This window comes from Labrus mixtus, chromosome 15, assembly GCF_963584025.1.
Source record: "Labrus mixtus chromosome 15, fLabMix1.1, whole genome shotgun sequence".
Lineage (NCBI taxonomy): Eukaryota > Metazoa > Chordata > Actinopteri > Labriformes > Labridae > Labrus > Labrus mixtus.
Window position 1 is genome coordinate 5,951,404 of NC_083626.1, and position 20,627 is coordinate 5,972,030.

General features: G+C 39.4%; 3 protein-coding genes and 1 long non-coding RNA gene across 8 annotated transcripts in view; 2 read left to right on the forward strand and 2 right to left on the reverse strand.

Moving 5' to 3' along the window:
• Positions 1–2,822, reverse strand: part of tns2a (tensin 2a) — a 57,518-nt gene extending 54,696 nt beyond the window's left edge. For all 4 annotated transcript variants that reach the window (XM_061058357.1, XM_061058354.1, XM_061058356.1 and 1 more), the window contains exon 1: positions 2,482–2,822. In XM_061058357.1, coding sequence (XP_060914340.1) covers positions 2,482–2,604 — 123 coding nt within the window. In that variant the 5' untranslated portion in view covers positions 2,605–2,822. The remainder of the gene's footprint in view (positions 1–2,481) is intronic.
• Positions 2,823–9,528: 6,706 nt separating this feature from the next.
• mad2l2 (mitotic arrest deficient 2 like 2) lies at positions 9,529–12,227 on the forward strand. Its single transcript, XM_061057430.1, has 8 exons — positions 9,529–9,868; positions 10,182–10,300; positions 10,394–10,465; positions 10,553–10,653; positions 10,780–10,874; positions 11,235–11,308; positions 11,446–11,538; positions 11,678–12,227. The coding sequence occupies exons 1-8, from the start codon at positions 9,829–9,831 to the stop codon at positions 11,714–11,716; spliced, it is 633 nt and encodes a 210-aa protein (XP_060913413.1). The 5' UTR covers positions 9,529–9,828; the 3' UTR covers positions 11,717–12,227.
• Positions 12,228–13,034: 807 nt separating this feature from the next.
• On the forward strand, positions 13,035–16,308 carry tmem82 (transmembrane protein 82). 2 transcript variants are annotated; one of them, XM_061057428.1, is made up of 7 exons: positions 13,035–13,296; positions 13,406–13,478; positions 13,619–13,814; positions 14,171–14,585; positions 14,866–14,916; positions 15,202–15,389; positions 16,101–16,308. In XM_061057428.1, exons 1-7 carry the CDS (start codon positions 13,203–13,205, stop codon positions 16,179–16,181), a joined length of 1,098 nt encoding a protein of 365 aa, XP_060913411.1. In that variant the 5' UTR covers positions 13,035–13,202; the 3' UTR covers positions 16,182–16,308. The 2 variants fall into 2 exon arrangements, with proteins under 2 accessions (XP_060913411.1, XP_060913412.1); XM_061057429.1 differs by lacking the exon at positions 13,035–13,296 and having other exon boundaries at positions 13,400–13,482.
• On the reverse strand, positions 14,769–20,577 carry LOC132989677 (uncharacterized). The gene is made up of 2 exons (XR_009675933.1): positions 20,330–20,577; positions 14,769–15,457 (listed from the first exon to the last, which is right to left on the reverse strand). It is a non-coding gene; the product is annotated as an uncharacterized LOC132989677 (long non-coding RNA).
• Between the last annotated feature and the right edge of the window lie 50 nt (positions 20,578–20,627).

The following is a 20,627-nucleotide window of genomic DNA, read 5'->3' on the forward strand; positions in this document are numbered from 1 at the left end:
TATAAAAATATTGAACTAATGTTTGTATGAAAAACTGTACGATATAAGAAGTCAAAACCGATAACTAAAACATTCTGTTCTGTGCGTAACAGCATTTCAATTATGTAATCACTGTGAGAGCAGAACACGTGGAAGATCCTTTTCTGTTGCCAAATATTTCCAGTTAGTACTTGGCACGAGTCGGACATGGTATGTACTGTATGTGCACGGTGTTTGGCTCTTAAAATATTGAGAGCCAGCTCACATTCTGGGCAGGCTCTCACTGATATTTACCTTTTTCACAGACATATGATTGTCTGGGGATCTACGAGAGAGACGAGCATGAAATGATACAAACAAGAAGTGAACAACAAGCTAATAAAAGAAGATCACAAATAGACAGATGAGACATCATGTCCTCTGTCGGTGTAATCTCTGGGATCATAGCAGTTCCCACACCCCTGTAGCGGGGTCAGTCACTGCTGGATGACGTAATCCAGAGGGCTCCTCATTCCCACGCTGCTTAGCATGTGAGATGGAGCCACTGGGATTGTGGTGCAACAAAGTATGTACACACAAACGCACAAACACACTCACACACGCTGAATCAAGTGAAATTAAAGGATGAGATGCATGCACATGAAAAAAAAAATAAGTCCAACATCTGGATAAAAAGGACACATTTTTCAGTCTGTGTGTAATCCAGAGTGATGTAAGCTGCTTCAAGGTTCTCTCTGTTCTCTTGAATAGCACTTTAAGATCACTGCAGCCCGCCAGCCTGTTACCATTATGGTAATGCTCCAGTATAGTGCAGAGGGCATCACAGCAGAGCCATTGTGTGTGCACAGATGTGACCTCAGCTCCTAGATGCCATCGTCATCCACACTGTCTTTCAAACCAAGGCCAAAGAAAAGACAAACACACCCACACACACTTCTTGTAAGAATTCAACAAACAATCACTTCTTGGACTTCAAAGTCCTGCACGCAAAATGCAAAACATCCTGTTGTTTCAACCAAAAAAAAAAAAAACTGTTAAAAATACCCAGCCATGTTGGTGTGTCTGCTCATCAACTAAGATGTGAAGTAAAATGTGGCAATGCTAAATACAGAATGACTTTAGATTTACAGCTGAACAATTACCATTAATATAACAAGCATTTATTCTTGGAGATTTGCAGGATTGCTTTCAAATAATTAAACATTTTCTGCTAAAGAAAAACCAGAAAGTACGTTAGAAATCAATGTCAAACCAAAATAAATAAATCCAGCTACAGCCGAAAACCTGTCAAGTTACGTCAGTATGCAGCCATGGATTATTTTCTGTCTCTGAATCTGTGCAGATGTTCGCGTCGTGATGCTACACCCCTAATGTGATGTGATATAGGTAGACTGCCTAGAACAGATAGTCATTAAGCAGATAAAAAACTCTAAAAAGCTAAATTCGTACCTCCAATACACCTCCAAAAAAAATGTAAATTCAATTTGTCAACAACTGACATTGACTCAAGTGACATCACTCAAGGCCTTTAAAAATAAATTAGACTTCCCAAAGCTATCCCAGCAACCACAAAAAAAACAACCAAACCAAAAACAGGTTTTTGACCAAAGCTTTGTGACTACATAAACACTGATGCACTCCAAGAAATGACTTGTTGAATACGAATCTGATTCCAGATAACTCACGCAGTGGTGACAACACAATTGCTACTTGGATTATGTTTACAGAAAAATAACAAAGTCAGTGAGAGGTTAATAAAAAACAAATCTATTGTCTCAAGTCACATCTGACTTTTTAGTAATTAAGTGTTACTCAAATACAAAGTTGTGAGTAACACAAGATTGCCAATTTTCTATGAAAATAAACTGAAATGTTGTCAAACAAACATTTTACTGAGACACTCAATGTCAACATTTCTGTGACTGGGCAGTTGGCATGGTAACCAACAATTCCTCATCTTGTCATATGGTCAAGGTCCACATTACGTTTCCTATTAAAACATGTTTGCCGTTGCAAATTTGCTGCACGAGGACATATTTCTAGGGAAACAGCTGCTGCAACGAGACCTGTAAACAAACTGCAACGAGAGAAACTGGAGACGTTCCAAATTAACCCTTCGATGACCTATCTGCGTTATAAACTCGTGAAGAACGCAGAGAAACTCTGAGGCCACGTAAAGTGATACATCATGCAGTATGCCAGAAAATATCAATTGAGTTCTATCACAAACGTTCTTGTACAAACCTGTGTATTAGAAGATTGGCAAAATGGTATTATGTGCTTAATCAATAACTACCTGGATTCAAAGACAGAAGATGGCAAAGTCACTCTAACTATCTTCAGTGTGGTGATGAGAAGTCAAACACCATGACTATAAACATGCATGGGCAGCCTCTATGCCAGAGAAAGTGCATATGAACACTTGCATGTCCAGATATTATAGTGAACATGTTTCTCTCTCACTTCATTACACTCATGTGAACACTGCACACACACACTCACCTTGGTCAGCCTCATCCTGACGCTCTCCCTCCTCTCCAGGCTCCTTGTCTTCAGAGACGAGCTCCTGACCACCGGCAGCACCTCTTCCTCCCCACACCAGTCCGAGCTCAGGACGCAACCCATAAAGGTGAAACGGGTCCTGAACTCTGGGGACTTTTTTTTTTTTTTTTTTAAATCCTCCTCTCTCCCTCTCTGTCCTCCCTCCTCCTCTCTCCCTCGAGCTCCTCTAAAACGCTCTCCAGCCAGTTCTCCTGGGCAGCTGTTTTTGTCAGCTGGAGAGAGGAGGAGAGGGAGGCCCTTCCCCTTTTCCTGGCTCTCGTTCAGTCCGGTTACAGGGACAGAGGGAAGGATACACTCTGCATAGTCGCACTGCCCCCCCCCCACCACCCCCCTTTCTATATACACCCTTTAAAAACACCTCTCTCTCTCTGAGTCAGACCAGTCACATGTGGACTCCCCATTTTTCTGCCTCCACCCCCTCTCGCTAATCTCCTTTGTTTCACACACACACAGTAGACACCCAAACTTTCTGAGGAAACTCCATTTCTTGTTTGATTTTCTTTGAAACTCTATGCATCCCTATTTCCCAGACTGAACGGCTCAAGGAGTCATCTCCCCATCCTGTTTCTTCTTCTTTCAAAACCTAACCATCCCCAGGACACATCTGTCCCGTCCTCCTCTTCCTCTTGCTTCTACCCTCTACCTCTCGCCTCACTCACATATACAATCACCTCTCTGTTCTCACCCCCCTCTCCTCCTTAGTCAGCTTCCTGCTCCCAGATACAGGCCGTCGTCTCTCCTCGGCTCGGGGGAAACACATGGCCGATATTGTCTAGAAAACAACCAAGAAAACCAAACAGTGACGGCAGCCGATGGGATGCTGCGTGAACCAGTGATTCAGAGAGGACTGAGCCTGAGTCTTCCCTTGTTTACAATGCAGACGCCTGTGTGTTGCATTCAAGGAACAAGGTCTCTTTCAGTGCAGAGTGCTAACCTAACATATAACAAAGGATAGGAGAAGCTAAATGAAGGAATGTCAGATGGATTCTTGATTTCTGCCTGGATTTTGAAGCACAAAGACGCCCTGTGTATCTTTCATGTTGCGTAATGAAGTGTGAAAATTATTAACTTTGCACGTGTTTTTATTCTTCACAGCCTCTTTGCTGTTGTTTATTTCTTCTCCCTCGAGTGTTACGGCTGCTACGAAAAGCTCACAAGGCTTGGAAGAGTGAGACCGTACCCCTTAAAAGGCAAATTCTTGATGTGCCTCCAAAAAGCCCCCTCCCCTTCTTTGTATTTACCCTCCACATTCCCGCTTTCTTATCGTGTTTTCTTTCTTTCCTTTTTCTCTCTCGCCATCACTTTCTCTCTGCAGATAGAAAAAACAGGCGTAATGCTGTTTTGTTTTTGCAGGCATTTTGCCCCAGACAGGCCTTCCAGGTGTCCTTCCTTTCCTCCTTTCCTCCCTTCCTCCCTGCAACCATCCATCCATCCATCCATCCCCCAGCCCCGTTTCTCTTACGCCCCCTTTCCAGTCGACCCCAGTCTCTCCTCCTCCTGCTTTGCCTCGTTCCCTTCCCTCCATGTATGTATTTTAGGCTGCCGTCTCAGACATGAGCTCAGGCTGCAGACAGCGTTTACAACGAGCCCCCCCCCTCCTGGTTTTTACATGCCGTGAAATTAACTCCTAATCAACTGAAGTCCTGTGATGCACAAAGGCAGCTCTGAAAAACAAAGAAAAAAGCAATAAAACAGGGAAAACATGACTCGTTAAAACAGAGAACTCTTTAGTGTCAAAGAGCCTAGAGACTAAAACAGCACAGGTATCTGTGAGAAAGAAAAGATTTAAGATTTGTTTACTCAAGATGAAGAAACATGGGATTCTAATTTAGCAACTCAAGTGTCATTGAGCCAGAAATAGACTGAATGTATCATAAACCAGTACAGCTTTACTAAAACAAGCAGGTACAAAGAAAACATTGACTTTATTTTCTCAGTTTGAGAAGACCATGTATTTAAAAGGCATCCAATTCTAATGCAACTGCCTTAGAATAAAGCTTTTACCCTAGAGTTCACAGATTATTGTGCTAAAAAGCAATTATGACCAAATTGCACTACGCATTTCAAAAACGTGATTCTTAGCAAGTGTACTTGTGTTATTCCAAGAACAACAACATCTCAATTTCACTTTTTATGAGCCACATTTATCTGAAAAGTGGGGAGCAGCTACCCTAGCGGTTATGTTGCCTGCTCCATGTACAGAGGCTATAGTCCTCTTCGCAGCGACATTAAGGTTCGAATCCGACCTCAGCCCTTTGCTTCATGTCGTCCCCCTCTCTCTGCTCCCAACATCTCCTGCCTCTCTTCAGCTGGTCTGTCTAATAAAGGCAAAACTGACCCAAGAAATATAACTGTAAAAACACACACAAAATAACACATCTTATTTCATGATATTAAAAGCAGAAAATAAGTTCTTAATTTCTTGTAATAAGCTAAATAAATCTACCAATAAGACAGAGTTGTTGAGTATCTTGAAATAGGATAAACTTCTTAATTTAGAAACAGACATTTCCTTTCAAGACGCTCACAGAGTAACATTTTCTTCAATCTGAGATGCTCTTCACTGTTTAGATTTTTATTTTTTTCATGACATTGTTCGGTTGAAGAGAGGCGCAACAAGCATTGTTTTTTATATATTTTCAAGGCCCTGATTGCAAAACTTCGACCTTACAGACCTGTCGGAGTGGAATTAAGGTACCTATATGACTCCTTCTTCTGATTGGCTCCTTCTTAAAGTCTCTTTGCTTTTTGCTGAACTTCATAAAACTGCATTTTCTTTTAACACCCTGATTTCATGGAACGCCCTCCAGCAAATTCTAAAGATTTGAGTTCTTCCCTCTCTTGCAGAGTTTAGAAATGTCATTCCTAACCACTTTGTTTCTAGTTGTAACTGTTTTGAATGGATCTCAGTGTTTTTCTTGTTTTATTGTTCTTGTAATCTTGGAAATGAGGAAAACCTAAATGTCCTTCAGAGAAGAAATAAAGGTTTGATTGATGTTTGTTTGCACCTGTCAGGTAAATATGTCTTAGAATAAGTGTGAGATGAAATGAAATTAGATGATTTTCTTGCTAAGATTCAAGTTTTTTGCAGTGTACATGAAATGAGAGACTCGCCCGAGGAAAGAGAAGAATCACACGTTGATATATATTTGTAACGTACAAGTCAAATACCTCCTTTGAGATGTAACAGAAATATACCACAGAGGAAAATATGAACAATGTACTGTCTTTGTTCTGTCTGTGGGAACACATTATTGCACTATAAAACAGTGAAACTTTGTTAAGTAATAATCTGTTTCTTAATATGTGAAGAGATGAAATGAATAAGATGCCTTAAAAATGAAATTCTGACTTTGACAAAGCAGGTTTGTTCTTGTGGGTGATGATCAAAAAGCTTTATCACTCCAGTAAATCTATTCCCAATCACTCTGTTTCTCAGAACTTTAACAAGTAAGAGTCGCTTATTCAGACGTTTAGGGACAAAAAAGAAAAGAAAGGTAAAAAAAAAAGCTCTGATATAAAAGGCTACCCAGTGAGATGAAATAGCTCGTCAGACAATATAAGCATATAAAGCCAAAGATATTCAATTTACTTGGATTATAAATTGAACAGAAATACTTTCAATAAAGAGACTGACTGGAGGTTGTGTGCAGCTAATTTATAATCCAACAGAAAGATCCTAATTTAATCTGATGAGAAAATCAGCTTCTGAAAGACAGAACAATAAAGTCTTCTTTTTCATGATGTGGCTACCTTCTGTTGCAGCATACTTGGCACATGTTGGGAGAGTTGGCAGAAACAAGGTTCAGTCTGGATCAAGTGAAGATTAATGACAGATCTCTGGGCGAAGGAGTGTTTTTTTTTTGTTTTTTTTTTCCGATAAGGAGGATAGTAGAAAGAGGGAGAGAGGAGTTGAGAAAGACAAGATAAACAGAGTCCAAATATGGAGAGAAAGAGAGGAGATTGTGATCTGAAGAAACAAACAGTGAAGAGACAAAGGAGTACAGAAATAGACAGAGTTGTGATGATGTCAGGGATGACACCAAGCCTGGTCCTGTGTCAGAGCGTCTTTTCACTGAAGACGTATTTCACTTGAGGACTTCCATCCTCTTCAAACGGTCCTTTCACAAAAATTGTAAAGCAGACTAAATATTCCCGTATGTTAAACATCCCTCTCTCACCCTCACTTTGGCCCCCTTTTGCTGCCTTCAAGAATCTGTTTTTGTGGGTCAGTTTTGAACCGCACCATAAATTCATCGTTGTTTGGCCACAGGCTGAGGACGTCCATGCCAAGGGCGTGTGCAGTGGTTACACTCACCAGTCATCAAGTATGAGACCCACGGGGTCGAAAGGACAGGAGAACTATTTCAGAGTCTCATGCAGACTTGATATACTGAAGCTACATGAGGGCTGTGTTTGTCTGGGCTAGTTTCAGACCTTGAATGCCCCCTAGTGGGAAAAAACAGCCTTACATTAATAAAATGAGGCTAATATTATTTTTGAGTCATAACATGATACACCATGTTGCCTCTTTAGTACTAAACAGTCTGCGCTGTTGAGAATAGTCCTGAACAAATACACAGTTTCTTCAGTTGGATCGACCTTTTCTCTTTTACACAGAATCACGTATCCAGCTCACTTTTATCCCTGTTGTTCACAGAAGAATCGAATCAGATCAAACTGATTCAGACACAGACTTTTAAAGATTACCAAAACCGGATTAACAGTGCTTTAAAGGGGACGTTACGTTGCATACTTTGTCCACAGGGGGCGCCAAATCCACACAAACTGAAAAGATCTTAACAGTCACCTAACATTAAATACTTTGTTCTTGATGTTATTTGGTGCAATTTGTTTTTACCTTATCCACTTTGTCAGTGAAGAAAAAAACTATTCTAGTGCAAAATATATTTAAAACAGTTTTTTAAATATAAACTACCTTGTAAAATAATTGCATTGTTTGACCTATTTTGATTAAAAAAAATAAAACATTCCCCCGTAGTCCAGTCTGACTCCAGCCCCCTGCTGGATCTTGGATCAAAATGATATGTATCCAAATTCGTTATTTTCTTTATAACAACCCGATAAAAAGATTCATTCTTAATGATAGCTGTGGATTCATCTGTTGGATTACTTTTGAACAGGCGGACCCAGAAGTCAGTGAGCCTTTAGTTAAGATAAAACCTTTATATATAGGAGGCATTTAAAAAACGTTACAGCTTCAGTAAAAACTGAAAAATGTACCTGTCACTGACAGAATATGTTAACAATTATTGAGATTAAGTTAACGCGTTGTTTGTTTTTGTCTTTTATGGGATTTGCTGAGGTTAAAAAAAAACTAAAATGAAGCCTTTATATTTAATTTATCCTTTAAATCATAATCAGTCCTCACAAAATGTTTGTGTTGAATAGATTGTAATGTGCCAGGTTACCGGGGATTAGGACTAAAGGCAGAAGAATCAGCAGAATGACTGGAAACAATAAAAAGTTATGGGATAAAAGTAGGCAGGGTGGAAATATCACACCTGAGTTGTTCTTTGTGGCACAGAGCCCAGTGCACACTCTCATGAAAAGGAAAAGAACAGTGTCCATGCCAACTGGAGGGAAAAATAAACCACACCAGCGAGGAAATAAAAAGGAAGGCTACCTGAAAGTAAAAAACCATTACTGTAAAGCCCTGGCAAAAACCCCCAGTATATACTCTTCCATTTAATTTTATGAGCCGCAAACTTTTTGATTTAGCAGTAAGGTCAGGTACATTTATCTTCCTCTTTGAATTTGACGTCAGACTCTACACACAGAGGACACAATGAATACAAAAGCCGGAAACAGATTGTCTGAGGCGGAAAGGTTTCCAGCTTAGTCAGCAAGGGTACAAACGTGTCATACCCACATCGCTCCCTTTTCTCTGCTGCATCAATCAACAGGTCTCCCTGAATGTAGGAAGCAACATATTCAGTGCCTTCAAACATAATATCATCTAATATTCTGCTACTTTTTTTTTATGTTTCCTATTTGTGAATTGATATTAATGTTTTTTTGTTTTTTTTTATGCTCCCAATTTCCCAAAACATCAATAGACATTCCTTGCACAGATTAACCTTCTTGCCAATAATTCTGTAAAAACATGTATAGTTTTCGGTTTGGTTGATATCTTTTCAAAATGCTTTCATCTTCAAAACACATAAACAGTATAATGACAACATAACATTAAATTGTTGCTTGACTATTCGGAGAGATTAGTCCAACTGTCTTTCACCATCTTACAACAATAATAAGTGTCCACACAGCACACTGCTCATCCATTAAAATGGCTTCATAATAATAAAAGCCATCTACTATATTGAAGTTTACACTTCATATCATTTCTAGGTATATATGCGTTTTTTTCTTTACTGTATTTAGTGTAAAAGTGAAATGCAAAAGTATAACCAACATGTAAATGACAGAGGTTTATTGGTGGAAAATCAATAAATGTGATACTTATCCTACATGTCAACACTGGTTCTGCTAACTTGCGTTGCGTTTGGAAAGCACAGTTTGCAGAAAGTGTGTCCAGGACATGTTTTGGATTTCTGTGAAATGTAACCAGAGGGGAAACAAACAATTGGTTTGAAAATAAAATGAATCAGGCTGGAACAAAATAAAGTAATTATTGATTTCAGGTATTTAAGAGTTTACTTGCAGGAGAAACTCACTTTATAGGTTGACTTGTCTGTATAATAAAATGTAATAGTCCAACTTTGCTATTTTAAAGTCTCACAGCCTGTGTAATCCTGTAGCTAGTTGTCATTTAACTATAAACTGCTTGTGTTGCTGCGTCATTCACTTTTACGAGGGTGGAATCAATACATGGGACTGTACAGAAGAAATACACTGAAAGAAAACATACCTTGGTCCCAGAATTAACATTACTATGTCCAGAAACGAATAGTTACTCACTTTTGCAGTCGCCAAGTAACGTCATCACTAGTGGACCCAAGCACTCTTGTAAACAAACCAATGACGTCATTGTAAGGCGCGAATCAGGCTTTCGTAATTAGAAATATCCTTACTCCGTTTTAAATGGGGCCTCTATATTTATTTCAGCTGTCATAAGTCTTTATAAAAACGGATATTTTACTCCTCCCTTCACATCTGACTGACATCCTCGACTTAAACTGTGACAAAATGATAAATAGATACTAAAAAGTCGAGTCTGTTAACATGAGCTAACGATCGCTTGAGTTAACGTTAGCCAGCTAACATAGATATTTGTTTCATTTGAAGGTTTGGGAAAGAGAAAATATGACAACTCTAACAAGGCAAGACCTGAATTTTGGACAAGGTAAGAAAAACAAAATCACGACTGTCTGTCTAATCCCTCAATAAATCCAGTTGATGTTAACTCTGCTTCTCTGTAGATGATCATTAACTGTGTGTGATACATTAATAATACATGCTGGTCTTTTCGGCTTAGCATAACCTCAACATGTGGTTTATTTTCTGTAAATATACTGTGGTTGTTTTTCATGGTTGAGCTAATACGTTAACACTTAATCACGGGATATTTGCATTGAGTTTGGTTGGACTCTCTCATAACACAAGAACCACTTGAATGCACAAGATGTCTTATTATTGAGTTGATTTCTCTTCTCTAGTGGTTGCTGACATCCTGTGTGAGTTCCTGGAGGTCGCCATTCATCTCATCCTGTATGTCCGCGAAGTGTATCCCTCAGGAATATTCCAGAAGAGGAAGAAATACAATGTGCCTGTGCAGGTAGAAGTCGATTTATGTGTAATACAAACAGTAGTAACATAAGTTTTGCTTATGATTCTAATACTGGACTTTTTTTAATGGTTTTATCTCCAGATGTCATGTCACCCAGAGCTTAATCAGTACATCCAAGATACGCTTTATTGTATAAAGCCGCTCATTGAAAAGGTAAGACATGATGAGATATTTGTGCTGAGGTTACTTTATATAACAGGGGTCGTCACTCTTTGCTAAAATCCTCGATGTCCCTCCCAGAACGATGCAGAGAAGGTGGTTGTGGTGATCATGGACAAAGAGCATCATCCAGTAGAGAGATTTGTGTTTGAGATTTCCCAGCCTACACTACTGTCCATCAGGTTTTCCCTTCTTCCTTTTCTCCTTTCTTTAAATTAGAAATGTCTATATGTGACATTCTTATGTCTTGACTCATTGTCAGGGACATCATGGTCAGTAACGGCATGTTTTTGTCATTGTTGTTCCAGCTCAGACACACTGTTGTCACACGTGGAGCAGCTGCTGAGGGCATTCATCCTGAAGATCAGTGTCTGTGATGCTGTCTTAAATAATAACCCTCCAGGTATTTCACATACACGGATGACAGAGATGTAGTTTCTTCCACCAATCACGTTATATTCCTAAAGAGGACTTCAAAAAAAAAAATCTAATTCCTGTCGTGATTCTGCACAGAATCCATCATAAGCATGTAGAGTAATTATGAAAAGAAGGACCATCACTTCTTATTGAACAATAGAAAGGGAGTTGATTTGTTCTTTGAGCGACCACAGCTGAGAAAACAAAACACAGTTAGAAGAAAGTCAGAACATTGTTGTGACAATGGTTTTGTTTTTAAGAAAATATGACGACACATACATGATGTATTAGTGGTAACAGACACCCATCAGAGACTTATTTGTGACCTGATGTTTCTTTGCTCCAGGGTGTTCCTTTTCAGTACTTGTGCATACCAGAGATGCTGCTACACGCAACATGGAGAAGGTCCAAGTCATCAAGGTGAGGATTTAAAACTCTGCAAATCTACACAATCACTTTAGATGTACTCCTTCTGGAACTTACAAAGCACAGCAGTGTGTACAAACTGAGTCATTCTTTACATGTGATGGGCCACATTTGTGCATTTCTCATGACAGGATTTCCCCTGGATTGTTGCCGATGAGCAGGAGGTCCACATGCAGGAGCCCAGACTCATCCCTCTGAAGACCATGACATCTGACATCGTCAAAGTACGTAGTAACATCTCAAACAAATCCATTGACACATTAAAAAGGGGGGGGGGATTTGAGACCTAAATGAGTTGAGGTTTTATTGTCCTTTTTTAGATCATCATGTTGATGTTTATCTGTTGTTCTCCGTCTTTGACAGATGCAGCTTTACGTGGAAGAGAGAGCCCAAAAAACGTAGGTCTCACTCTGCAGGAGCAAGCTGGTGCTACGGCTTCACTCATAATCCAACACATCATGAGTCAACAGTCAGCCAAACACATTTTAGTTGAACACATGAAATCAACAAAAAGGAGATGTGGAACGGGTTCATTAGGTGTGTACATAATGCTGCAGTCAGTGTTCAGGGTTAGACTGTGTGCTGCCTGCCTGTTATTTGATGACATGACATTCACTTTAACATGAGTGTGGTTGTTCTATTGTCCTGTATTGCCTTTAACTGCTTTCAGTGCAGATCTATGTATGTGAAACACAATGATCAAACTTTTACTTTGACAATAAAATCCCAGGGAAATTGGAATCTAGCAGTTTAACAATACTGGCTGTAAATTCAAATATCAACCACCAGCAGCTCCTACGTCTCTGTGTAACCCTCAGCTGTGATTTCTCTTAGCTGTAAATACGTCCGTTATGTCTCTTTGTGGGGAGTTTGTCTGTATGTTCTTTGAGGTGTTTTACCTCTATATGGATGTCTGAAGTTAGGTCATCATGCTTTGAAAGAAAAAAAACATCTTATATCCAGTCAGTGCTAATTCTCATCTGCATGGTTATGTGTCAAATGTAAGTCTATATGTTGTAACAAAAGAACTGTTTTCACTTTTACTGCTGATAATGTGTGATTTACTATTTGAAAAATAAGTTAATGGCAATAAAAAAACACTTTTTTTAAGCATTAGAAATGTTTGTTTTTGCACTGGGACTTGTGTGTTTAGTCGACTACATGGTTAAACGTCATCACCCTCCGCAGTCAGCACCAGAAGAACTGGTTTGGTTAAATTAATTATTAACATTTTATTTGTTGGCCACATGTTGGCATAGACTACAATTATCTTCCATATATCTGATGTAAATCTATTACTGCCACTTCTGTGTCACTGTATTTCATCTATTACATGCCTGACTGTCCGGGAGAAGATGTTGCTCACTTGATATTTTCCCTGAAAGGTCCTTCTGTTGCCTGAGTTTCTGATTCTGTCTTAAATATTGAAGAAAACAAAGATTATACAAACCTCTGCAGTCTTAGTCAACATAAACATACTTGAGTTGAATATTGTTTGGGGGTCAAGACTTCATTTTTCAAAAAGATTAATGAAAGAAGGTCGTCCTTGTCCTTTGCTCTACTCTGCAGACCATTTGAAAGCCGGCCAAGTGTAGCCAAGTATTTCCCATGTCGCAGTAACTGCTATTATCTTGTTGTGATTCAGGCCGCTGAGGGCCTCTGTTCCACAGACACACAGATGACCTTTGGTACGAAACACAGAACAGGCTGCTGCATGAGCAAAGCTCAACGCTGAGGCAATAAAGATAAACTGGAGAGGCGAGCCGATACTCTACGTTAATGTAACCTGGTCTGGAATTACACAAAATATGGTTCCTTAGTATATTTTTTTTGCGTTTATTAGACAACATCTTTTGATATTTTCCTCTGCTAGGTCAGAGGTAACACGATGTTTTCTTTTATCACCTCATTCATACCCACCTCCTACTTCATACCGGAGTGGTTGACTCTAGATATCAACCCAGTGGATAGTTTACTTCAAGGTGAGCTCCTCTTTCATTTCTTTTTTGACATCACACTACTTAAGGAGGTTTCTGAACTGTATAGGTGTCTATAGTGTGTTATGGCAAATGTCTATCCTGTGACCTGCAGGGCTGGTAGGTGCATGTGGGATCTCTGTACTATGCTCCTTACTGAGAGTGCACTTATTTCTAGAAGAGACGAGGTGAGTAAGTTACCTTTAAATGTATCTACCAGCTAGCATAATATCAAGTTTCCCATATTTAACTAAATTTAACTAAAATATCACCATTTAGGTTTTTGATCCTTGTAGCCTGTTTAGATTGTTCTCTCCGTAACCCACAGCTGGAGTGACAAAAATGATAAAGAATCAAGCAAGAAGACACCTAGTCCTCAAAGGAAACCCAAAGCTGGACTTTCAAGGATGCTACACTTCCTCCTTGTGACCGGGCTGCTGGCTGTAATTGGCTCTCGTGTTGCGTCCCTGGTGGTACTAGAATTTTGTCTTCGAGGAATCTCTGGATGGGTCACAGCTGGACCAGTAAGAAACCCATTATTCAATAAAAATATGCCTTGCGCTCATACTAGTTTGCTCCTTTCTGCTACTTAATTTCTAAATTGATACCACATTGAATATAAAGTCTTTATTGTCATTTTAAAGTGGACGACATTCAAGCATCCACAGTAACAAAGCAGATGGGCATCTAAGTAAAACAACATATATTGCATAGTTAAAAAAGTGTAGAAAAATATATTGCAATGAGAAAATAGATTACACTAGCAGCAGTAAATCATGTTTCATGTCATAAAGACTTGTCAAATCACCATTTAAAAAACGCCACTCATCTGTTTTAATTTTTTCAATAACTTATGTATATTTGCTCCTTCATTCCTCAGGAGTCAGGGCATTTTCTCCAGCAGCTGTTAGTCCAAAGCCAGTTCTCTGTTGGCTGTGCGCTGAGTTGCAGTTTGTACTTCCTCCACGAGGGGGCGGCCCAGCGCTGGCTATGTTTGCTCCTGGCAGCAGCACTCAGCTGGTTCTTGGCCAGACAGGCCACTCTGCTGCTGCGCCATGTCCTGGCTCTGTATACACTCCACAGCTCACAGCGATACTGCGGCATCTGCATCGGGCTCCTGACATCAGGCCGCTGTCTGCTGCCCATGCTGTGCAGAGCCATTATCATTACCTTCTCTGTGGCTGTGGTGGCCGCCATAGCAACCATTAATAAGCACTTCCTCTCTGCTTCAGAGGCCCTCAGGTTTTGGACGCCCCTCACCATCTGCTACACGCTTCTGGTTGTGTACATGCAGGGTGAGAAACATGCCACTTTTAGAGAGATGTTGCAGTGCTTCCTTCCCCATACCAAATGTGACACCTAAAAGTGTGAATCCATGAACTATCAGTACCATTAAAGAAATATACATTAGATTGAATGTGAAACAGGTTGATTCAGTGTAGCTACGACTAAAGTTACACTCTGCCAGAACCACTTTCTTTACTTTTTTAATTTTGATGTGCTCTTGACATGCATTAAAATACATAATAAAGTAGGCCTTTATAGGCTACGTGAATAAACTTGATTCTCTTTCAGGGCTAGTAGACCTGCATGCTGATACCAGATGCTATTTCGATGACATAGGAGGTATTTATTGAACTGGTATCGGTTTATAACATCTCTAAGTGATACCATCTTTCATTTCAAAGATGCTGCAATGCTCATTAGACTCTAATCAATCAAACGTGTGATATTGTAGACATCTCTCCAGCCTGAGGAAAATAACTAATTCATCAGTTTGAAGCCTCGTCTGGTCTCGTCTGACCACCAAGTCATTCATCATTCATTTGAGCATCCTGATGATTTGACACCTCTATTGACCTGTCATAAATTGGAAACATTTTCATAAATGTTGCATTTTTGTTCCTGCAGAGGAGAAGAACCGTTTACCCGGCAGCCAGGCTGTCCTGAACACAGTGGTGGTGCGACTCGGTGGATTGATGGTCCTGATGCTGACTGTTGGACGCTGGGCTGACGTGCTCCAAATCCTGATGTGTTTCCTGGGAGAGGCCAGCTGTCTAATCCCCACCATGGATCTGCTGGATTCAACAACCTCACAGGTCAGTGAGTCTCCCTGGAAGCAGCAAAAGGGGCCTGAGAGCACTTTCTGTCCGTCGGGAGACCAAAACTGGGGCAGAATAGCAAAGGGTTCATTAGACCGGGTCCCAAGATGAGCCAGAATTCTCCAACTTGTGTCCCAGGTGGAGGAGGTTTAAGATCCCCGAGACAGATTCAGGTCAAAGTATTCTCTGATTCAGAGCACTGAGCCTACTTTTCTTTACACTTAGTGAGCCTGGTTAAATAGTTCTGTTTCATATAAAGCAAAGTAAAGTCTTAATACAGTGCCAGGAAAAAGTAGCATTAGTGTTTATTGGATTTGAAAATAAGATTATGTCTATTCTGAGATAAAACAGAACTTTACAATAGGACAAAAATCTACCTCATGTAAATTACTCCATCTGTTAAAATAAATTGATTATCATGTTTGTTTCAGCATCTCTTGCACTACTCACCACTGACACTTCAGTAAATCTGACTTTGACCTTAAAACTTTAATGAAGTCTATCGTGCATCTAAATATGTTTGACAAAATATTCAACGGGCATACACTAAAAAAATGTTTGTAATCATACAATGTATGTTAATTATGATTATGCCTATAACATTGAGTACTCAGACACTGCATGTATTAACTTTGGTTATGACTATTCTCTAAACTGTTGCATTATCTCTTGTGTATTTCATCTTTCATACTTATTGTGTGCACACAGGATGAAGAGGACTATACAGACTTTGTTAAAAGGGAGCGTATAAGAAGACCACAAGCACAAGGGAAGGCCCATCAGAGCTAGCCGATCTGGGATTTTATACTATTTTTATTGGCACAAATATGTAAATCCTATAAAGGATAGGGCCTACATCAAAATGCATGCTCTTGTTTTAATAATGTCATATTTTTTCATTAAAAGGATTATTGTGGTTTTGATGTCAACATCCAATGTGTGAAAATAAAAGTGTTTAATCTCAATTTTACAAAAGGTTACCCAACAACCATTGCCCCTTTGTGTAGCAAATGGTTGTAACATGACCCATCCTGCCTTACATAACTCTCTTTATGAAGTTTGAGAGACAGGAATTCATATGGCTTCAGTTATCGGTTAAACCTTTCAAATGTAGGCTACACATGGTTAAACCGTGTACCTCTTGTGTTAGTCACGTCATGAACTCAGCCAACCAAAGCTCTGGGTGTTGTTTTAGAAATAGGGACGATGTGTGACTGTGAGTAAATGTGTCTGGAAGAGATTGTAGCTTTGTTCACAAAATGTAATGGGGGCCTAGGGGCGTTGTAGCCCCTTTCCAAAGTGAACATGGATGATGGTCGACTGAACAGAGGCTCATTATGTGTACACTATGAGCAGTGAGCAATAAGATTAATGATTATTTATTTACGACTTTTTTGTAAGTAAAAAGGACCAAACTGGTTGCTTAAGAATCAAACATGTTTTTGTATTTCTTCTCTTATGAAGCCACGACCAACGTACACTGGCTACACTTAAAAGACACGCTTTAAGAAGGGTTTAAATTGCATGACATACATAGCCTGCAGTTAAAATTGAGGTTATTCGACAAAACTGATCTAAATGAACTCGAATAGCAAAACAGATTAAAACAACTTTAAAAGTTGGTGTTTTTCGACCGTTATGCGGATCTTGAATGCTAACGGGACGTTAACTACACCCAAACACCGCGGGACAGCTGGTGAGTTCGTTTGTGTTTAGTTTAATCTAATAGAAAAGCGCAAATACAACTTAAAGTCCTTTGAGTATCATTATTTTATTCATTTTCTTATCTGGCCCTCCGGTCTCTCCAGAGACTGAAAGAAGAGGCAAAATGGCTGACGACAACGTTCGCATTGTAATGTCACACAAAATGGCGTTACACAAAGGAAAGACGATTTTAACTTGTTTGTGAGTCTTTCTGACAACATTTAAAAAGAAGGCATTGTTTTCAATGGACGGTCTTTCGCTTCATACCACCTGAGGATAACATGCTCATATTCGAGCTTTATCCTGTTTTACTAACGTTGCCTAGCGACAAAGGCTGCTTCTTGTGAGAATATGCAATTTCTGACACCCACATGAAATAAATCCACATTTTGACGTTGTTGTAATGCCCAGACGGCGTGTCTTTATTGGGAACTGTGGACTGACAGACACATATTATTCCACGAGAAGGAAGGTTTTTTTTTCATATATCACTCCAGTTATCATCCCGTGTCAAAAAGGCGTTTGAAATTACGGGGGGCACTTTCGCCTGGCGGTCCAGTTCCCAAAATAATCCAGGTGTGTGAAGAGGAAATTTTTGGTTTTGGTGTTTAGTCGATCCACCAAAATAGGAATTGTACTCCCATAGGTTTATTAGAATTTAAACTGTAAAGAGCTCCACATCAGGACGACTTCAGCAGACACCGGGAGGACGTTTCTCCAAACACTCCCGAACACGGTGCAGAGACGCACCGAAGTGATCGAGCAGCAGCTGTCGCCTCCTCTGGATATGTTTCCAGACGTTTCTGTTCTCATCTGATAGGCACGCTGGACGCATGCGCACAGTGTGGTCTTGCTTGTCCCCCGTTACCGCATTTTAGCGCATGCGCACCTCTGCCTTCAATGTGCGTGCTTAATATAGTAACAAAAGCAGAATAATGCTGTTGTGTAGTAACAGAGCGGTTCTTTGCCAAACTAAGTCAATAATCGTTTCCAATAAACATCACGTTCAGCTCCTGTAGGGGTATGTGCAAAATGTACGACATGTAGGCATATTGATAGCCGAATTATTTCACCAGCGCTATTATTTTCACATGTTGACTCTGAAAGCGATGGCATATCTGTTCTCGATTTAATTAAACTATGAGGCAAGGATAATGAAAAATAAACTTGTAGGGGCAGTTGCAAGGGAAAGTCATTAAACAAGCGGTAGGCTATTTACACCTCATCAGTGTTTATCTCAACTGGACTTCTGGACCTTTGGACATGTGCCCAATCGTTCATGTTACTTATTAGCTTAAAACAGAGCTCACACACCATGAGGTCAAAGTTTTTGACTTGATAAGCCACCTTGTATCCATCTGGAGTTGTAGCCTACTAGGCTTAATTCGTTCAAGTTCTTATCTACCCCTACTAAGGACAGGTTTTACAAGCAAATGGCAAACATGTTAAAAGTGAAAAGTGTAATCTACAAAATTATTAGAGAGTATTTTGCAAAAGATACATGTATCATATTTATATTGCAATCTTGTGACTGTGACATGGTTTGGGTTTGTATAATTGTGTTGCTCATCATGTTAGAATTACAATAAGCTTTATTGGCCAGGTACACTCACACAAATAATGAATTTAACTTCAATAGAATGTGCTCTAATATAATCCCTTATTGGACATACACTATCATACACTATTTTCTATAACATCTCTGCTAAACTGAACCACCGGACCCTACCACACTCGCTCTGTCTGTTACTTCAAGTCCCACGGGTTTACTCCGCATTTAGTTTTTTTTGCTCCAAAAATGTGGAATAATTTACAACAGTCTCTCAAGATTGACACTCTTGTTTCTCTTGGACAAATTAAGACAATGATCTCAAAGCGCTTTCGGCAGTGTGCCATTGTTCTGAGAATCATCCTGACCTGTCCTTGTTGTTTTATTTGTGCCCTTTTTATTTTGTTTTGATTGGTATCTTGACATAATTGTAAATGAGGTAAAACTCAATGATTTTCTCGGCTTGAATACATGTTTGAAATTCAAATATACCTTCCTCATACTATACTATAAGTCATCTCACTGATATGTAAAATGGATATTCTGTAACTGAACTGTGTCTTTGCCACACTTGATAATTGTGTAATCTGTAAAACCTTCTACTTTTCAATATATACTTTAAATTGAACTCTGGCCCATTTTATTTCCACTGATATATTCTGAATTATCACTAAACATAAAACTATAGTGTAGTTTTATGTTTAGTGATAATTCAGCTTTAGTGATAATTAGGTCACCAATCAAATCATTTTTCCCAGGTCCCCCAAACTAGATCAATCTAAAGTGTGTGAGCTGAGTCTTTCAGTTTCACATCATCACTACACTTCTCACAACAGAGAGGTGACATTTAGTTCATAACATGAAATCTGCCATTTTCTGAAAATTACTTTTCCCACAGTTTGTTATTCATCTAAATTTCCTGATATGTATGTTTACCAAAGTGTATACAGTTAAAGAAAGTATTATTAATCTTTAACAAAGAAATATATACTGTGATTTAAAATAACAGAATCACTTAAGTGCTCAAATAAAATCTGAAGTATTGATGAGACATTTAATCATAATAGAGTCCAAACAGTTTTGAGGAAAAAAAAGTCTCAACAAAGTCTTTAACACATCCTGTTTGGACCCTTTTTAAGTGGAGGGGGTACATTCAGCAAACACTTAAGAGTCAAAGAAAAACAATTGCACCCTGGACACAAAATTAGATAGTTTTAGGTTCAATTTAGATAGTGATACATCAAATCACAAAATAAAAATTCAAGCCAAGCTATTTAAAATAATGAAACGCCAACACAGCATGGTGTGTATCACCATAAAACTTTGGCATATTTTAGAGAGCACATTCCATTGACTAATAACTTTGAGTTGTTCCATCCATTAGCTTGTTTTTTTAAAGTTCACTGAGCTCAGTGAGCATCCCCACACACTTTGTGCTCATCCCAATGACACCCTGTCATTTAGACTTTTAAAAGATAGTCATACCTCAACAAACCAACAACAGCCTATGGCCACCAATACTACATGCTCCCTTTGTATGTTTGTTTTGGCCTATAACTCACTTGTTTATTTGGGGGAGATGTTTTTTTTCATGAATTGACAATAAAATGCAGCAAAAATACAATTACTAAACTTTGGGGGGGGGATCAAACTCTGTCCCATTTTGTTTTACTGTATGCCTTACCTTGCCTTACCCAACAAGTACGGATGGGATCCTCCCGTGAGTCAAAGCTTCTCAGATGTCAAAGCACCTTCATTCAACCAGGGGTTTTCTCACGCATGCGCAGGTGCGTCGACTAGCTCATCGGGGAGAAAAAAAGAAGTTCACACACAAAGCCACGCCTGCGCGGTGTGCCTCTCATTACAAGCGAAGTTGCTGCATCTTTTTAGGAAGCTACATGCTTTCTTTCGACACCCAAAGGTCGCATGGTGTCAGGGACGCGCCTAGTCACGGGAACAGTCCGGAGCGCGTTCATGAGGTG

Bases quoted from the DNA above. Each gene is read 5' to 3' on its own strand.
- mad2l2 (XM_061057430.1), top strand. From the start codon at position 9,829: ATGACAACTCTAACAAGGCAAGACCTGAATTTTGGACAAG. The intron at 10,654-10,779 runs GTTTTCCCTTCT...TTGTTGTTCCAG, and splicing joins CCTACACTACTGTCCATCAG to CTCAGACACACTGTTGTCAC. The intron at 11,309-11,445 runs GTGAGGATTTAA...TTCTCATGACAG, and splicing joins AGAAGGTCCAAGTCATCAAG to GATTTCCCCTGGATTGTTGC.
- tmem82 (XM_061057428.1), top strand. From the start codon at position 13,203: ATGTTTTCTTTTATCACCTCATTCATACCCACCTCCTACTTCATACCG. The intron at 13,815-14,170 runs GTAAGAAACCCA...TTCATTCCTCAG, and splicing joins GATGGGTCACAGCTGGACCA to GAGTCAGGGCATTTTCTCCA. The intron at 15,390-16,100 runs GTCAGTGAGTCT...GTGTGCACACAG, and splicing joins TGGATTCAACAACCTCACAG to GATGAAGAGGACTATACAGA.